The following is a 17,489-nucleotide window of genomic DNA, read 5'->3' on the forward strand; positions in this document are numbered from 1 at the left end:
TAGGTCTGCACATGTTGTAAGTAAGTAATACCTGTTGTTGTACCTGACTACAGAATGATTTGAAATATTGACTTTAATTATTGTCTTTTATTGTGTAATGGTTAAATGCTCCAGTGCTTGTAATGTTCAGAATAATGAGTTCTCGCACAATTGTTTTAATTAATGCAAAGATTAGTGGTTTATTTATAGTTCATTGCATAGTTCTTTCTCATCTGTACGAGACTGTTTGTTATTCAGTCATTAGCCAAGTACACTTCTGAACTGCATAATAAGTTTTTTCTCCAGTAGAGTGCACCCTGTGGTAATACAGTACATTTTGTTTTAAATAAATATCTTAAGTTACATTATAACAACCTTAAATTAATTTTCATAAATAATAAAATTAAACAAAAACAAAAAAAACCAAAACAAACAAAAAAAAGCACACATTTTCCATAAATAAGAAACAAAAAGACCTAAAGTGATTCAAACATCTGTTTATGCTCACAAATATTAAGGCCCCAGCTAAATTTTGTTGCTATTCTTGGACAGGTCCAAGGCTTTGCGATACACAGACTCAAAGTCATTCACTGCTCCACCCTGGATCATGAAGTTTGTCACCTTAATAAAAACAATAAGTGAATTATTATCAGTCATAAGAGTACAAAAATGTTAAATTAAGTTTGATTGTTTAAAAAGTTACAGTTATCAAACTAATTTGTTTTTTCCTTTGTAGGTTTTCTTGTCTTTACCAAATCTTTATCAATATCAGTGCTGTGCAGGTAAAATAACATAATAAACTTTTAATAAAGTTTTTGCTTACATTTATAAGCTTAATCTCCTGAAGTTGCTTCAACACGGCCTGCTCTTTGCTGTATTTGCTGTCCCGCAGGTGTGTCACATTTTTCTGCAGTCCCTTCAGGCTAGCTTCAACCTCCTTGGACTTCTTCAGCATGTCCGAGAAGATATCCATGTATGTGTTCAACATGGCTGCGAGTACCAGTTTCTCACATGTACAAGTCTTGAGAGAAAAGAACATAAGTGTAATGTCTTGTCATATTTGGGAATTTTCAGTTGTAAACACAATTCTCAAACTTACCTGTATCTTGCCCAAATAGGGAGTGAACACAGCACGTCCTACCCATTCATTGCTTGTTAAATCCTGCAAAGAGTAGAAAAAACAAATAATATTGTATTTTTTATATATAGCTACTAAAAATCAATTTACATACAGCCAAAGTTCTCTACATAATGTTTATTACACTGTTTGTGTAAAGGAGTTTTAGTTTCATGATTTCAGTTTGATTATTGAGAAGTTTGGAGAAATTTAAAAACTTCCCCGTTTTCTCTGTTAATCGCTAAGCAGTTCATAGTCCCAAATCTACATTTGCCTCATCTTATTGTAAGAACAAAGCTTATTAAAAAAGATTTGTAAGAAACATCTGCTTTTCAATGTTTACACTAAACTTTGTATTGTGCAAAATCACTATGCAACATGAATGCATTTGGCAATATGCTTGTTTATTATATAGGTAAACTTTTTAATAGTTAAATAGAAACACTTACATAATGCCTTTGCACAGTTTGAACCTCGTATGTCATGTTGTGAGAACTCTGCCTTCCTTCAGGTATCACATATCCAGTAGCTCTGCTCAGTGACTCGATGATTAAAGATCCACATATTAGTGCCAACCTGAACCAAGAATCCATTTTGTTTCGTTCCTCGCTGTATGGAAATCCAAACAGTGTTTCAGACCAAAACAAAAACCACACTGTACCCAAACCTAAGAGCAATGAAACTGCAAGCAAGTGAGTGATGAGCTGAAGATTGGGTCAAGGGGTTTATATATCGAAAAACTGCAACCTGAGAGGGCGTTAAGGATGCTTCTGGGTTTTGGGGTTTCTGTGGGCTCCCCGTCTATGAAGATTTCCTTTAAACCAGAGATGCACTGCTTTTAAATGTGTGTTGTTGCAGTAACCCCCCACCCCAAATGTAGGTGGTTTCCTCATAGGAATTCATAGAAAGATATCTGTCTATGCAATTTAGGACTTACAGTTGAACTTGCAGTGTGTGACCTCAAAAATATGGAATTTCTGAGTAAGAGCTCATGCTGAAACCTACAGATCAATAAATGAGCCAACTTTAAAAAAACAATTAGGTGATACCTGATATATATAAATATCATATCTAAATCTTTTCATCTGTTGGACATATCAAAAAGTATAATATGTAGTATGGGATGTATATGATTTAAATATAGTGTGCTGTACTGCATACCAAATTCACCTATAAACAATTTATTTTTACTTTTATGCATGCAATTTCAGTTTAATTATTACTGTTACTTAAAACTCACATAGTCTTCATTTATGTCACATGACTTGCATGAGCTTGCACTTCTTTAATTAGCAGGCATGTTGAATAATTTGTTATGTTAAAAGCATGTATGTTTTAATTTTTTATCAGAACCTGAATTAGCAGTAACTTTTCCATGTTTGAACATTAGTGCTGGATTATTCTGATATTGCATATATTACAATATAGTCTTATAACACTGAGCAGAAGCTATAACTTGTGTCAAATTTATCTAATTTTCTAGATATTGCTTGTTCTGTTGACTGTGGCTACATATTCATTCAGAAGTCCCGCGGTTAATTTCTGTGGTGGAAAGTAAACAACAGTTCCTTGAACGTAAATCTTTTTACTGTTCTAAAGGATGGACCGTTACGTATAAATATTTTACTGTCAGTGGCTATTAAAGCCCATGTGAGTTAATGGAAATATTTAATGCAGTTTTGCAGTATGGGACCAGACCAACAAGTGGAAACTTCTGACACCCAACAATGACTCAGATGATCTGTAAGATTGGAGCTTAGTTCAAGTGAAGGGCTGATGATCCACTGATTGAGATGTAGTTAACATACCACCTCTAGCAATGGTTGTCTCTCAAGATTGCATGTTCGGGTTCCACAGGGTGCCAGTGGCTCTTTCACTTAAAGCCAAGGTCATCCAGCTCTTCCTGGTTGTAGTTTCTCTAGTTTTAGTAGTTTCAGTGCCCAGTTAGCTGGATCTGTAGTAGAGTAAGCAGACCAGTGGTACCCCCTGTTATATTTGAACACTTTTGAATTAGTATCAAATAAGGATGCATCCTTAAAGTGCTTGTTTGGGTTCCGTAGTCAAATTACATTTTTTTAGTGAAAGTAAGTGACAAAATTTATAAACCCCATTTTCAGAGAAGTTGGGAGATTTTATAAAATATATTCAAATCCAGATATTGAGATTTTTTCATTCTCTTAAAGGTTAATTTAACTGACAAACCATTAAAGTTAAGTTAAGAAAAAAGAAAAATATCCAGTGTTTTCACTGAACAACTTGAGTGTATTTTGTAAATATATATACACACTTAAAATTTGACCCCTTATCACACCGCAAGGGTTGGGGCAGAGGTATGTTAAATGTGTAAAGATGGCAAACAATTAGAAAAGTCAGATGAAACTGATGATATTTAACAATCAAGGCCCAAGTGTTGGTCATTTCACTGCTGTGACAATCTGCTTCTACCCATAAGCACCAAGCTCCTGCATTTAAAGGCTTTGATTCTCTTTCTCTTGAGGAAGGGCCCATGAGCCACTAATGGGTGCTTTGTGACCCACTGGTTGAGAAACACTTGTCATGCTTTTGCTAATTTGCCCTGTCTTTTGTGGTATGTCTTTGTGCTGTTTCCTGTGTCTCTTAGTTGTTTGCCCTGTGTTAGATCACCTTTCACTTTTAATTACACTGTTTATTCATTTTTACACTTCAGTGCATGTCAGTGACACACACCTACTCTGTCTATGAAGCTATGTTTTTAACACATACAAAATGAGGCCTGGCAGATTAGTTCTGTTCTTGGGGATAAAACTGTATCCAAAAGTATGTGTAAGTTTTGGTTTAAAGGATTTTAAATTGGTGATTTTGATGTTAGTGAACGTGTAGGTACCATATCAATTCTTTATTTTTAGGTACATTTTATCATTAAAATGTCAATTGTCGTTTTATAATACTTCACAGCTGTTACCATAAAATTACAATAGAGCAGGAGAATGTTAGAATATTTAATTACAAATATACTTTACATACATTTCTCTAAAACTTATTGGTACACGTAATAGAAAAGCAAAACAAGCAGTTTGACCAGTGTGGTCTTTTGCATGCAACACTATCTATGTTGATACATAAACATTTATAAAATATAGAAATTGAGACTACCCAGATTACATTTACAACAAGTAACATTAATATGATGTAACACCTTCACTCAGATATACACAAAAGCTAGATCCACATATCAAAAATCTTTTTACAGTAGAACTGAACTCAGTTTTTCAAAAGCTTGGAATTTTTAAATAGGCACCCTGATGGAGGAAAACAGGTAGCACAGTTACACAGCTCCAGGGTCCTGGGTTCTATTCTCACCTTGGCTCGTTGTCTGTCTGGGACCGCCAGTGCATTGTTATGAGAATAACAGCAGCTCCATTGGCTGATTACCATAATTTTGTCATTATTATTCTGGTTCTCAATGATGGCTTCTTAATTTTCACCAATTTTTGTTTTGCCATGTGCACTCATTACCTAGGACTCTCCAAATCACAGAAAGCCACCAACCTGAGAGAGGGAGGGTAGGCACGTTTCCTGTGAGACATGTTTAACCAACTACTCCTTCTTTACAGACTGCTGATAAACAACACCATTGGACAACCCATAGGGTTTGGAAAAATATACTAAGCATCCGGATCTGTTATGCCAGCTAACAGAGGCTGACGCTACCTAACATTGTGTGTTAGGAACAAGGGAAGATGGGACGTCCAACCTATTAAGAGTAAGCTGGGCCAATTGCATTACTTTTGACTATGAACCTCACATGCCCACAGTATCACTGGGGATTGAGACAGCAGTTTCACTGTTACAGGGCCAATGCTTAGATTGCTGCAATACTGTGTGGCCCAGTTATGGATTCTTAACAACTCTTCATCAACTCTTCATTTTAAAAGAAGAAGAAGAAATACATTTACTGATCCCCTTAGGGTAGTGGTCACCAACTTGTTGATCACCTTTTGAAATCTGCACAAATGAAAGATCTACCAGTGTAAATACCAGGCTTAGGCTACTTAAAATAACAAAGCTGTGTATGTCCCCATAACTTAAGTGAAACTGTTTACTTACTTCATAATATATAGCTGAGTGATGGCTGTAGTGGTACTTAGTGCCCCAAGAACACTGTCTGCAAGTGTTCTGACAAGTTGTGCTACCTATCCTATAGCATCTCTGCTCATTCTCAGACCCACAATTTTAAATGTTTTCATGCTTTTGTCTTGGTAAATCTGTTTTCCTCTGGTGGATTCTACAATCATAGCTTACTGTAATTTGTTTAATGTATACATCATTTATTATCACTGTAATTACCCCTCCTGTAATTTATATTTGAGAACATATTCTGATATGCTTCTTACAGTTTCAATTAGGCGGCTGTACTTAAGAAAGTGCACTATCGAAGCACACTTTGACAAGGTAGCACACCTCAACAGAACACCAGGGTATAGTGTGACTCTAGCTTGTGTTATAATTTTAATTCGCAGGAAATATTTCTTTAATATCTCCCATTTCGAAACCGAAACCACCAGCGCTGCCGCTATCTTGGCTCACACAGGGCAGAGACACAGAGCAGCAGCACTTTAGATCAGGATCGCAAATTTGCGTGTTTAAATCGCGGACACAAACCCTGTGTGACTACTGCTTTATATGTATCTGCTTAACTTGTTATGCGAAACCATGTGGATACAGAATGACACACCTATAACATGCATGGTCTTGGATCGTGATCAACTTGTTGGCGACCGCAGCCTTAATTGCTTCTCTGCATTTGACCCATTTGTACAGAGCCCCTAAAGGGACTGGGGGGGGGAATAAAAAAAAAGACTATTGATTTTGCATTCCCTCACAAATACTTTACGTACTCTCACAAATATATTGCATTCCCTTGCAAATGTTTATGATACACAATTGTAATTGGAACTCAGTCAACACATCAGGCCAGGTAAATCATCAGGTATTATTTGCAAGGGAATGCAATGTATTTGCGAGGGAATGCAATATATTTGTGAGAGAATGCAATTGTGTTTGTGAGGACAAGTAAAACTTTTTTGCAAGGGAACGCAAATATATTTGCAAGGGAACGCAAATATATTTTCAAGGGAACACAAAGTATTTGTGAAGGAACACATAATCTTTGCGATGGAACGCAAAATCTATAGTCTATTTTTTTTCCCCAGTCCCTTTAGGGGCTCTGTACATTCATGGTAGTGAAGACACAGTTTTTGTGGTCAAACCAGGTCTTGTAACAGTGTTTAAGTTCCTGTTTTCTCTATACAATTGTTTTAACTTTTTCAATTTTTTAATTTAAATTTATAACTTTCTTATTTTTCCTTTGTATTGTGCTGTTGAATTATATTAAATCTAATGTCCTCACAAATCTTATGTTCTTAATGGCATTATTTTATTAGAAAATGAATAAATAAAGGGTGGTCTTTTGCACAGAACTGTAACAAGACTTCTCAAGAATCATCAGAAAATTTCTGTTTTGTTGAGAAGAGTAACCACATTTTTGTGGCAGTGTTAACACTCTGAATTCCCCTCCAAATTGCTTAGTTGCACTGTTGGGTATTACTTTTGCAATTTCTTGTGCTGTCTGAAAGTGATGGATCACCTAATTACTGAGGTAGTGAATGTAAATCAAGGGGTTATTTATAACTTTATTTTTTTTTAAACAACATTATAATTAAGGAAATCATGGAAGAGTTTTAATATAGATACTGTAAGAGTTTAGCTCCACATACAGATGATTTCAATGTGCCTCTCAAGCTCTGTGATGTTACCTTCTTTAATGACAATTTCTTATTAAAGGTACATGTTTGAGCATACAGGGTGCAATGTTGGAACACTTTCACCATGCCTTTTATTATGTTTATTAATTCTATTTTAATGTCTAAGACAATAACACCACCTAAAAACCAATCAATGTGCAAGTGTGGAGAGGGTGGTATCTATAGTTCTCCCTTATGTACAATGTTGTACAATGTACAATCTAAATGTTAAAAGTAAAGGCATTGAGTAAAATGCATGTATACTGCCTTAATCATCCTGTAATTGGGCTCAAAGTCTGAACCATTCAAAAATGTGTTTCCACACTGCACAAATAGAATCATGGTTCATCATAGAATCATGTGATCTGAACAAAGACCACCTCTTCAACAACAAGTTTTGGCCCTTTGGTCTGGACCATGGTAGACCCTTTCATACCTAGTATTTGTGTTTAGATCAAACAAGGTAGATGTGAAAGCAGGTCATTTTTTGCACCATTAAGTTGTGAGTCAGTCAACTGAGAGTCAACTGAGACAGACTCTAGTCGCTATTATAATATAATCAGGCCCTATTGGTCAACTCAGTAGAGAAGCTCAGTTTTTAAACAGCTTAAAATTATGATTGTTGGTTGTGCTGTGAAACACACTCATAAAATTATAACTAAATATAAAAATTAAAACTACCTGCCTCATAGTCCATGCCACTAAATTAACTCAAACCTGTAAACAATACTGAAGAAAATGTCCTGTGTCATCCAACCCCTATATGATAGCAGCAGATCCTTAAAGTCCTGTGACTTGTGAGGTGGCACTGCCAAGGACCTGACTTTTTCCAGTACATCACACAGTTGCTTGATTGGCTTAGGATTTGGGGAACTTGTAAGACAAATTAACACCATAAACCCTTTGTCATGTTCCATTTCTGAACAATTTCTGCAGTGTAGCACTGTGTATTATCCTACTCCAAAAGCCCTCTGCCAAGTGAGTATACTTGGTCTCCACCAACTTAGGTAAGTGGCACGTTTAGTGTTCCACATGAATACCAGGAATCAAGGTTTCCCAGCAAAAAACTGCCCATATCACCACATTAGCTCCTCCATCTTGGATTTTCTACATAGTGCATACTGACCTGGATCTTTTCTCCTGGTAGGCAACACATACCCATTTTGCTCATGTGCTCAATGTAAGCATTTTGAGCAGTTGACAAGGGTCAGAATGGACTGCAGCTGCACAGCTCAATGCACTGCTAGCTGCAATGAAGTTCCACATAGTTACCACTGTTCCACATAGAGCTTGTGGCAGTTCCTACAAACTAGCAAACCTTTTACGACCTGGTTTAATTTTCACTGCTTTAAGACCACAGTGATTACATACATGGATGTGAGCATTCTATCACTCTGAAACAGAAGTCGGAAAATAGCGCGCCTGTTTATCTGGCATTTATCATAAGCATGATATCTCAATTAATGTTTTTGTTTCATCTATGGACAACTGATATTAGTTACTGCTGTGTGTGCCTCAATTCTCATGCTTTGGGTTGTAAATGGGGAGAAGGTGGGTAAAATACTTTAAGAGTATGCATCAAAAGTTATTTGGTTATTTGGTCTCGATTATCTTTAAGTGGCAGTTACAAAAAAGGAAAAAAAAAAAAAGAAATTACGTCAAGTGACAAAGGACTGGATAAATGTCTGTTTTCCTCTTTCAGGTGATCTCCACGTGGAAAGCAGGGTGCCTTAGCGATAGCTCTCTGGGCTGACTCACTAGTGAGTGACTTAAGGGCTTCCTGTGGGGCGCTCCACCTGCGTAGGCGCTACACTGATAGTTTCCAGAAAGCCCTGCTGTGGTCAGGCCTTCAGAGTGCAGCTCAGCAGTTCAAGCACACAGTACATCAGATGGTAACATTCATGGGTTTTATTCTCCTATGTAGGGGAGGGGGCTTGGCACCTCGGATTCATTTCCTAACCTCTGTAGAATAGAACACAGGTCATCAGTGTATGTTAGTGTACGTTGGTTTGTATGACTTGAATTCATATCACAAGGCTCCTGGGAATTTCACCTGAGCCCATGACTAATACAAATATGCAAATAAGGTCTACTGTATACAATCATTCTCATTCTCTTGTACGAATATTCAAGTTACAACATTTCATTATCATCATAGCACAATGAGCAAGTGAATAAAAAATGAATAACTGGCACATCAATATTTAAAGCATTTTACAAATTCCATAAAAGAAAGGTCAAACAGAATGCAAATAATTTAGGTCTTTCACCTTCTACAATACATAACATTGTAAAAACGCTGAGGAAATCTGAAGAATCTCAATCGATAGGGAAAAGACAGACACCATTTTTAAATGAGCTTCACATTTGAGTCCTTAGATGACTGAGATTTCTTGTGATGCACAGGTGCTACTGTGATAAATATAGTGACATGGGCGCAGCATTTATTTGGAAAACGGTTGTCATTCAACAACAAAATGCAACCTAAAACTCGATTATGCAAAGAGAAACCATACATCCATTCTGTGCAGAAATGTTGCCACGTGTTCTAGGCCTAAGCTCATCTCTGGCGGACTGGATGACCATGAAAATGTGTACTGTGGTCAGATTAGTACACGTTTCAGCTTGTTTTCATGGAAAATGGACGTTGAGTTCCGTGTGCCTAAGTGACCATCCAGACTACCAAAAAATGTATCATTGTTTGGGGATTACCCTTACCAAAAAAGTATACTTCATATTTGAATTTTATAAAAAACTGAACTTTACTTAAGTTTAATTAATAAATTTAACTTCTTAAAGTTTGTTTGCTAGGTAAAATGTAGTATGTATCAATGTACTAGTAGTATAATAAGTATACTATTTTGCCCACATGTAATAAGTATTTGGTAATATACTTTTGTCCCACGTGTAATTGTAATGGATTATAATACAAAATAAGCTTGTTACAGTAGTCTCACACCCAACCTGTTGAAAATGTACACTTTTTTTAATGACAATTCCCAGTTTTTGTAAATTGTGTATTGTGAATATCTGGCTAACCCAGGTGAAAAAACAGGCAGTAAACGGTAAACAACTGTAAACCATCTCTAACTATAAACTTAAACCATACCCAAACTTTGAACACATCCTAAAAATTCACAAATACACAGGTACATGAGTTAAAGTACAGATACTCAACATAAAATATTACTTTGAAATAGAAGTCCTCCACTTTTGTTTTTATACAAAAGTATTTGCCTTCATAAGTATTTGAGGAGCAAGCTGTAATATATTTGCAGACTTAGTCAGAAAATAGCCAGTATGTGTCATTGTATAATAAGGAAACTGACTAATTTGAAGCACGAGTGTCTTTAAGAGCAGTGTTGGAGCCAGTATATTCTCTTGAGAAGTGCCCTGTCCGGCCTGCAATCATACTGATTGGTAAATCACGGTACAGTTCCAACCCGCTATGTTTTCTATGAAGCATGAACCATGAAGTGACCAAGCGAAGAGATATAATGTTAGATTTTACCCGACCCAAAAAGCCTCATTACCCTTCTAAACAAATTTGTGACCATAGATGGAATACAATGAGAGGAAATACTGGCCATTTGTTTGAAAAATGGAGGCAACTTAGAAGCAGCAAGACTCCAAAACAGAGATGACAGAAGCTTTTTCAATGTTTGCCTTTCACTTGAGTGGGTGAATGATGTGCAACTGGTTAGTGTGTTTTAAAAGAATAAAGTGGAATCAATGTTGTGGCAAAAAGTTTTAAATCTAGTACTTTTAAGGTGGAACAGGGAATTCAAAAAGCTGGTAACGCCAATAAGACACAAACCGACACATTTAAGATGGAATAAAAAATGTTAATAAGAAGCAAAGATCTGCAAAATATTTAAAGTGGATTTGGACATTAAAGCCTTGTAAATGCAGGGAAATGACACGGCTGATTCACTGCTCATTTTTGCATTTCTCTAGTACAGGTAGCTCATTTACTGAAATTATGAACACTTTTCTGTGTAAATATGATGATTATGGCACATTCTGTTTTAGCTATTACAGTCCAAAGTTCCTAAATTCTTCTCCTGTTTGTTTAAGATCAGTTTTCCTCAAACTGGCAACTTGGTCGAGCTTTGAGTCTGGGGAAGATAGGGAGGAGACAGACAGATCTCTCCACTGTTTTGAAATTGTAGTGTAGTTCCCATTTCAAACGTTGGTGTCAGTATTACAGATTGCTCCTTTACGTATCGAAAGTAAAAGTACCCAGTTTTATTATAGCTTTAATGTCCTATTATCATTTTTATAATAAGACATCAATGTCAGACTAATTAATGAACCAAGACCGACCCAAACGACTATTAAAGACATCATAACCACATAACCACAAAAGAGACACAGAGCTTCCATTAGGTAGAAGTAAGTGGCTATGAAATAACTTTTTGTGAACTTGCAAAGTTATGATTTTAAGATTTATTTATAATTTAGTTACAATTTCAAATTTAATACATATTAGCTTTAAACAGAGGTTCACGTATGAGTGCACTCTCTACCCTCTTTACCCTGATTGGTGTGCTTGCTTTCTACTTCTTTCACTTTGACATTGTTAAACATTTTGTGTTGTGAGATGCTGGTGTACACAGACTGGCCTAATTCTGCTGTCAGAAAGCATTCAACAATCCATTGCTTTGAGTCTCTTTTAAATGATAAATTATTACAACACAATAAGGAGACTGTTGTCGAATTGGATAAATATAAACAAGAAAGAAACAATGTATTGTCATGCAGTATACTAGATTCGGCATGTGTGGTATCTGTAATGAAAGAAATGAATGTCATACAATTAGTAAATTACTAAAATTAGTAAACTTTTACTACATTTACTACATTTTCTTTTACATAAAAGTGTCAGAGACTGTTGAGATAACTCAATCATGGCCTCATGAAATAACAAAAAAAAATGCAGAAATGGCCAAGGATTAAATAAAATGAATGATAATGTACTGTCATTTACACACAAGTTGTTTCCCCTGAAAACCAATAGAGGTCACTGTCTTCTGAGTATTAGTATTTTCCCTGCACCTTAACATAATGTGTGAGTCATCCAAGAAGATATTTAACTAGATATGTTCCCTGTTTTGTACTCAGTCGAGAAGTAGTGCTTGATCTATTGAGGCAGTCCTGAGTTTTCTGTTTCTTAAAAACTTTATTTAATTTTCAAACTTTTTGCCTGATACTTTTATTTAATGGGTTTGCCTTTGGACTTGAATCTTGAATCCGATTTGTGTCTTTCTGGTTGTGACCTCGCTTCAAGCATTGTTTATAATTTACCTGCAAGTGTCTTTATCTACATATCCGTGTGTAATATAAATCGATTTTAGCTACATTTCAGTTCAAATGAACGCTGCTAGTCACTGCTGACTCTAATAAGGCCAAATACTAAACTGTATAACGGTTCTAAATTATACTTTATTATCTAAAGTGGTTGCTTAGCTACAGTCTCATATACACACATCTGATACATTTGATAAAATAAAGTTGTCCTTGTTATTACATGGTTTTAGGCTGACAAACATTATGTTTTGTTTGTGCTATGGCCGTGTCCGTCTGTCTCCTAGCAACAGTGTTGTCAGACTCAGCGCAGTGAACTGTCCAGAGCAGGGAGATTTGTCCGGACATGTTACGGTTTAACACACAAATAACCCAAAACAAATTATAGAGTTTCATAAATTAGTGGAGTAAATAGTAATATATTTAACTTTAAAATGTAGTGGAGTTACAGTAAAAGGTCACAAAAAATGGAATGTTTAACTACAAATTACATTACACAGTAACAAATTACATTCATTCAGTCAATTACAGTCCACCACTTCTGTACTGCTATCACAAGAAAGCGCTGCTGTTTTCACAGCTCGTGTTTGTGTAAATAACAGAAGGCTTTGAGTGTATGCAGTGGAACAGTACTACCAATTGATGGAGGATGTAGTAACTTACAAATGATGCTTGTAGTAGCTTATTCATGTTTTAGACATGAATTTCAGGAGCCTGAAATCATTATGTAAAGAAAAATTCAATAGGAACAATCTCTCGGGTGACTGAAAATGCCAGTACTGTCGGGTGCCATCATATACTGTTATTTTCAGTCACCCAAGGGACCGTTCCTATTTAGTTTTTCTTTACATAGAACCTATGTTGTTTTAAGCTCAGGGCATTGCTACATCACTAATGAAACATTTTTGAAAGCCAAGCCATCTTCAGAATTTAGGTCAGCTGAGTCAGCCACAGAGCACGAGTAGGCTGTTAATGCTGAAACATGTTGTCTGGTAGCATCTGCACTCATTTCTTATTTGTATACCCGTTTCCAAAGCAGTGCTTTGTATGTGGTCTGTTGTACCCACAGCCCCACTTCACTGCAGAGCTTTAGCAGAGGATTTTGTGTGTGCGCGCGCATATGCCTTTCACTTTTTCAGTGTAAATAGGCATTGGCATTGTGGCTGCCTGGTATAAAGACATTTGTGGTTATTCTCAAGGGTTAAGTTACTTTGAGGAACTTCTGCAGTAACCATTTGCTCTCACTGAGCATTTGGAGGAATTTTAATTACCAAGAGTTATCCTCAGGGCAGGTTTCTAAGAATTTGCAGCTCAGGGTGGCTATATGAAGCCAGAGATGACACACTGAGTCTAATGCAAAATGGTTTATTTTGAACTGCACGTATATTGGAAACATTAATATTTTTGAGGCAATTAAAATATAGATTGTGAAAAAAAATTAAAATGAGTCAGTGTATATATTTTTTTCTTTCTTTTATTTTCTCTTTTCCTCCTTTTGAGGTCCACTTAATGTTTGGGTTTAAGCAGGGCTACCCAATCCTGTTCCTGGAGATTTACCACCCTTCAGAATTTAGCTCCAACTCTAATCAAACACAGCTGATCCAGGTAACAAACACATTCAGGGACATTTGAATATTAGAGTGTGCTTTGTTGGACCTGAAACCTCCAGGGTGGTAGATCCCCAAGACCAGGAATGAGCAGCCCTGCGTTTTTACCCTCTCAAACTTAAAAGACTGTTTGTTATTATAGAGCTTTAATGATGTATGAAAATACCCAGAGCAATCTCCTGATTGTCTGGTGCTTCCTTCAAAAAGCTGTGTGCTGGGAAAAAAAAACACCCCTTATGCCATAAGTGCATATGGCCAGGGCTAAAAGGCTGCAGGCTTAATGAGCAAGTGTACTTTTGGATGTGCTTTATTTAATATCATATCATTCATTTTCATTCATTCATTATCTGTAACCACTTATCCAGTTCAGGGTCACGATGGGTCCAGAGCCTACTTGGAATCATTGGGCACAAGGCAGGAACACACACTGGAGGGGGCGCCAGTCCTTCACAGGGCAGCACACACATTTACTCACAGCTATGGACACTTTTGAGTCACCAATCCACCTACCAACGTGGAATCCGGAGCACCCGGAGGAAACCCACACAGACACAGGGAGAACACACCAAACTCCTCACAGACAGTCACCCGGAGAGGACCAGGTCCCACAACCTCCAGGTCCCTGGAGCTGTGTGACTGCGACACTAACCTTCTGCGCCACTGTGCCGCCCTAATATCACATCATATAAACCTAAAATCCAAAATTTGTAAACCAGCTGTGATGAAAATGATCAAAGATTTATGGTTTTAGTTGAAAAGAAGCTTACAAATGAACTTTTTATGGATAAACCTTCACCAGTTTCTCAAACAGTTCTAGTTTGATTTTATTCTATTCTTCTTCCGGTGTTTTCCACACTTTGATTGTAGTAGTGGTACTCCCAAGCCCGTGTTGCTATATTTTTTTCTCAAGTAATGCCATCTGTGGATTTGAAGGTTATGTGGTATCTGTCCTCACCCTACGTGCACTCTGGATTCCCTGAATCTTTTTACAATGGTATGGTAAAACACCTAAAAGCTTTGCAATGCAATCTTGCCCTGAAATCTGTCCTTTCTGAACTATATGTCCGACACTTTACCTTCACTTTACACCTTGCACCTTTTTATTTTTTAACTTGACTGCAGACAGGCGAGAGCGCATTGCAGCTTTTTTACCACCAGAGGGTGCCAGTCCAACAAAAAGATGCCTCATCAAAGACCAACATTCATTCATTCATTCATTCATTCATTCATCCATTATCTGTAACCGCTTATCCAGTTCAGGGTCACAGTGGGTCCAGAGCCTACCTGGAATCATTGGGCGCAAATGACCAACATGCTTTCAATTATCTTGTAGCTGTCGAGTGAAAAACATGTATTTCCCAAAATAGCAAATTTACAGGAAAGGGGGAAAAATCGTCTTAACTTTCAATGGAATTAAATGTAAAAATATTTTATTCCAAGCAATTTCTAGGAGCATTGGACCCTGTGATGGACTGCTGTCTCATATAAATGGCACTTCATGGGAAATCAGTTCATCAGTCACTAGAATAAAAATCCTGTATTAAATTAACACTCATATATAATGATCTTATGCTTTTTAGCTGTTAGTGTTAATGTAGTACAGTTTTATCAGATTCTAAACATAGGGCTTCGTTTCTGAAAGTCTAAAATCATGGGTATTAATGCAGCATTTTATCCTGTTTGCTGCCATAACGTCCTCCAGCTGATTATATTTAACCTCAAAATCACTTGTGAGGTAAACAGTTCGGTCTTTTTCTTTTTTTATTATTTCCATAAATTCATTTTCAAAACTGTTCCCAGTCCTCATTAGCATCCAGCCTTTTCTTCAGATCTTATAGACTTATTGATGCTGTTTAGGACGGAACAGTATTGTAATTATCCACAGGATAAAATGTAAAATATCCTATGCTAATCCATTTCTTTTACAACTGCTTCCACAAGAGCTATATATATATATATATATATATGCAATTTAAATGTAAAACATAAGCACGCACCTAAACATGTAAATGGGTTATTATTATTGAAGAATGCAAAACTGTGTCTCCTAGTTTAATACGAACACACTTTAGTGCACTAGTGGTTGTAAGCACCCACACATCCAGAGTGGCAGGAAGACATTTCCCGCAAGCAGTTGGGGGTTAGGTGCCTTGCTCATGGGCACACCTCAGCCATGGATATTGAGGAAGGACAGAGCGCTGTACCTTTACTCCCCTAGCCCCAGTTTGTCTGCCAGTCACGGGGATGATACCAGAAACCTTCCAGTGCAATCCTGCTACTCTAACTGTTACATAACACCTGCAAGATGACATTAAAGTAAATCTAATTTTAAACTTAAACACAATCTATATTAAAACTAGCCAAAATGTATGCCAAAGATTCAATGACATATTTTACAAGGCTTGCTGGATAAAATTATATGAATATGCAATATTTTGGTACATGTCACAAATTTGCAGAAATTTCAAGTGACCTACAAATGGAGCAGAATATTGGAATGGCTTCTTTGCTTGAAATAACTTTTTGTTAGGCATTTTTCAAAGATGTCTCAGTTGTCTGAATTTTGATTATTGTGAGTAATTAATCTGAAATGTGGACACACTCAAAAATTGTTGCATGGATGCAATTAAGTACACACTTTTTTTCACGGTTTTACCTAAATTATAAATGCAATATATATTTAATATTTCCAACTTTTTCCCCATGTAGTCACTGTCAATTTCACCCATTACCTAGGATTCCCTCAATCACACACAGTGCTACCAGGCTCGGAAGGTTAAAACAAGAACATATTTCTTGTAAGCCGCAAGTCTAGCCACTGTTTCTGCTAACGCAACTTAAATAGACAGCTCAACACACTTGGAGGAGAATGCTAACTGCCCTTTGTGCTATGCAAGATAACAGACACCAGCATTAACTAGTGGACTGTGATTGCTGGTTAAGTGATTAATAAAGAGAAGATCTACATCAAGGGCATAGAATTAGCATGGACGGAGGTGACATGTCTCTACCAAGATCCAGAGATTGTTGAATTGTCCCCACCAATAATTTGATCCCTTCAAAAAAAAAAAAAGATCTATCAATATCTCCTTAACCTAGAGGTGCAGAAAGGGTTCAGTCATGTTCATTTGATCACATATGATCAGAGTGATTGGCTGTGCCTTTCCCTGTTAGCAGCACCAAAACTAGAAGGAAAACATTCCAATCATAAGCGAGTATAACTGTGCAAGACTCAGGTGCATTGTGGGTGACACGGGTGTCGAAAGCAAGTGATGGCAGCAAAAAAGACGAAGGTGGACATTAGGAGGTTTTTTTTAGAGAAACATGTAAGTCACTTTAAGTCAAGTTCGCTCATTAAATGAGTCCAACATAATAACAACAGGCTAAAATCATCTGTAGCTATGAATAACATGGTTTGGAAATTAACTGCACAACAATTATCAATTGTCAGTTCTCTTACATTGTTGTTTTATCACAGAGCAAAAAAAAAAAGACAGGCAAGGGAGGCAGGTAAGTGGTGGATTCATAGGTCCCCACCAATGTCAAAAGCAAATCAACACCATTGATCTACATCACTGCAGTCACTGGCTCCCTCTTATTTTAAATTCTTCTCTTTAAAGCCTCAGAAAACAGCAAGAATACTGCTATGAGTGCTCATAATGAAAGCTACATTTTTTTGCATAATTAAAGTTGTAA

At 36.7% G+C, this 17,489-nt stretch overlaps 1 protein-coding gene across 1 annotated transcript; it reads right to left on the reverse strand.

Annotated features, from left to right (window-relative positions):
- Positions 1-481: 481 nt before the first annotated feature.
- ifng1r (interferon gamma related) lies at positions 482-1,689 on the reverse strand. The gene is made up of 4 exons (XM_066666796.1): positions 1,546-1,689; positions 1,079-1,141; positions 803-1,000; positions 482-600 (listed from the first exon to the last, which is right to left on the reverse strand). The coding sequence occupies exons 1-4, from the start codon at positions 1,687-1,689 to the stop codon at positions 505-507; spliced, it is 501 nt and encodes a 166-aa protein (XP_066522893.1). The 3' UTR covers positions 482-504.
- Positions 1,690-17,489: the final 15,800 nt, after the last annotated feature.

The sequence above is a fragment of the Hoplias malabaricus genome, chromosome 4, assembly GCF_029633855.1.
Source record: "Hoplias malabaricus isolate fHopMal1 chromosome 4, fHopMal1.hap1, whole genome shotgun sequence".
Classification (NCBI taxonomy): domain Eukaryota; kingdom Metazoa; phylum Chordata; class Actinopteri; order Characiformes; family Erythrinidae; genus Hoplias; species Hoplias malabaricus.

Bases quoted from the DNA above. Each gene is read 5' to 3' on its own strand.
- ifng1r (XM_066666796.1), bottom strand. From the start codon at position 1,689: ATGGATTCTTGGTTCAGGTTGGCACTAATATGTGGATCTTTAATCATC. The intron at 1,001-1,078 runs GTAAGTTTGAGA...TTTTCTCTCAAG, and splicing joins CCTATTTGGGCAAGATACAG to ACTTGTACATGTGAGAAACT. The intron at 601-802 runs GTAAGCAAAAAC...GTTTTTATTAAG, and splicing joins AGGAGATTAAGCTTATAAAT to GTGACAAACTTCATGATCCA.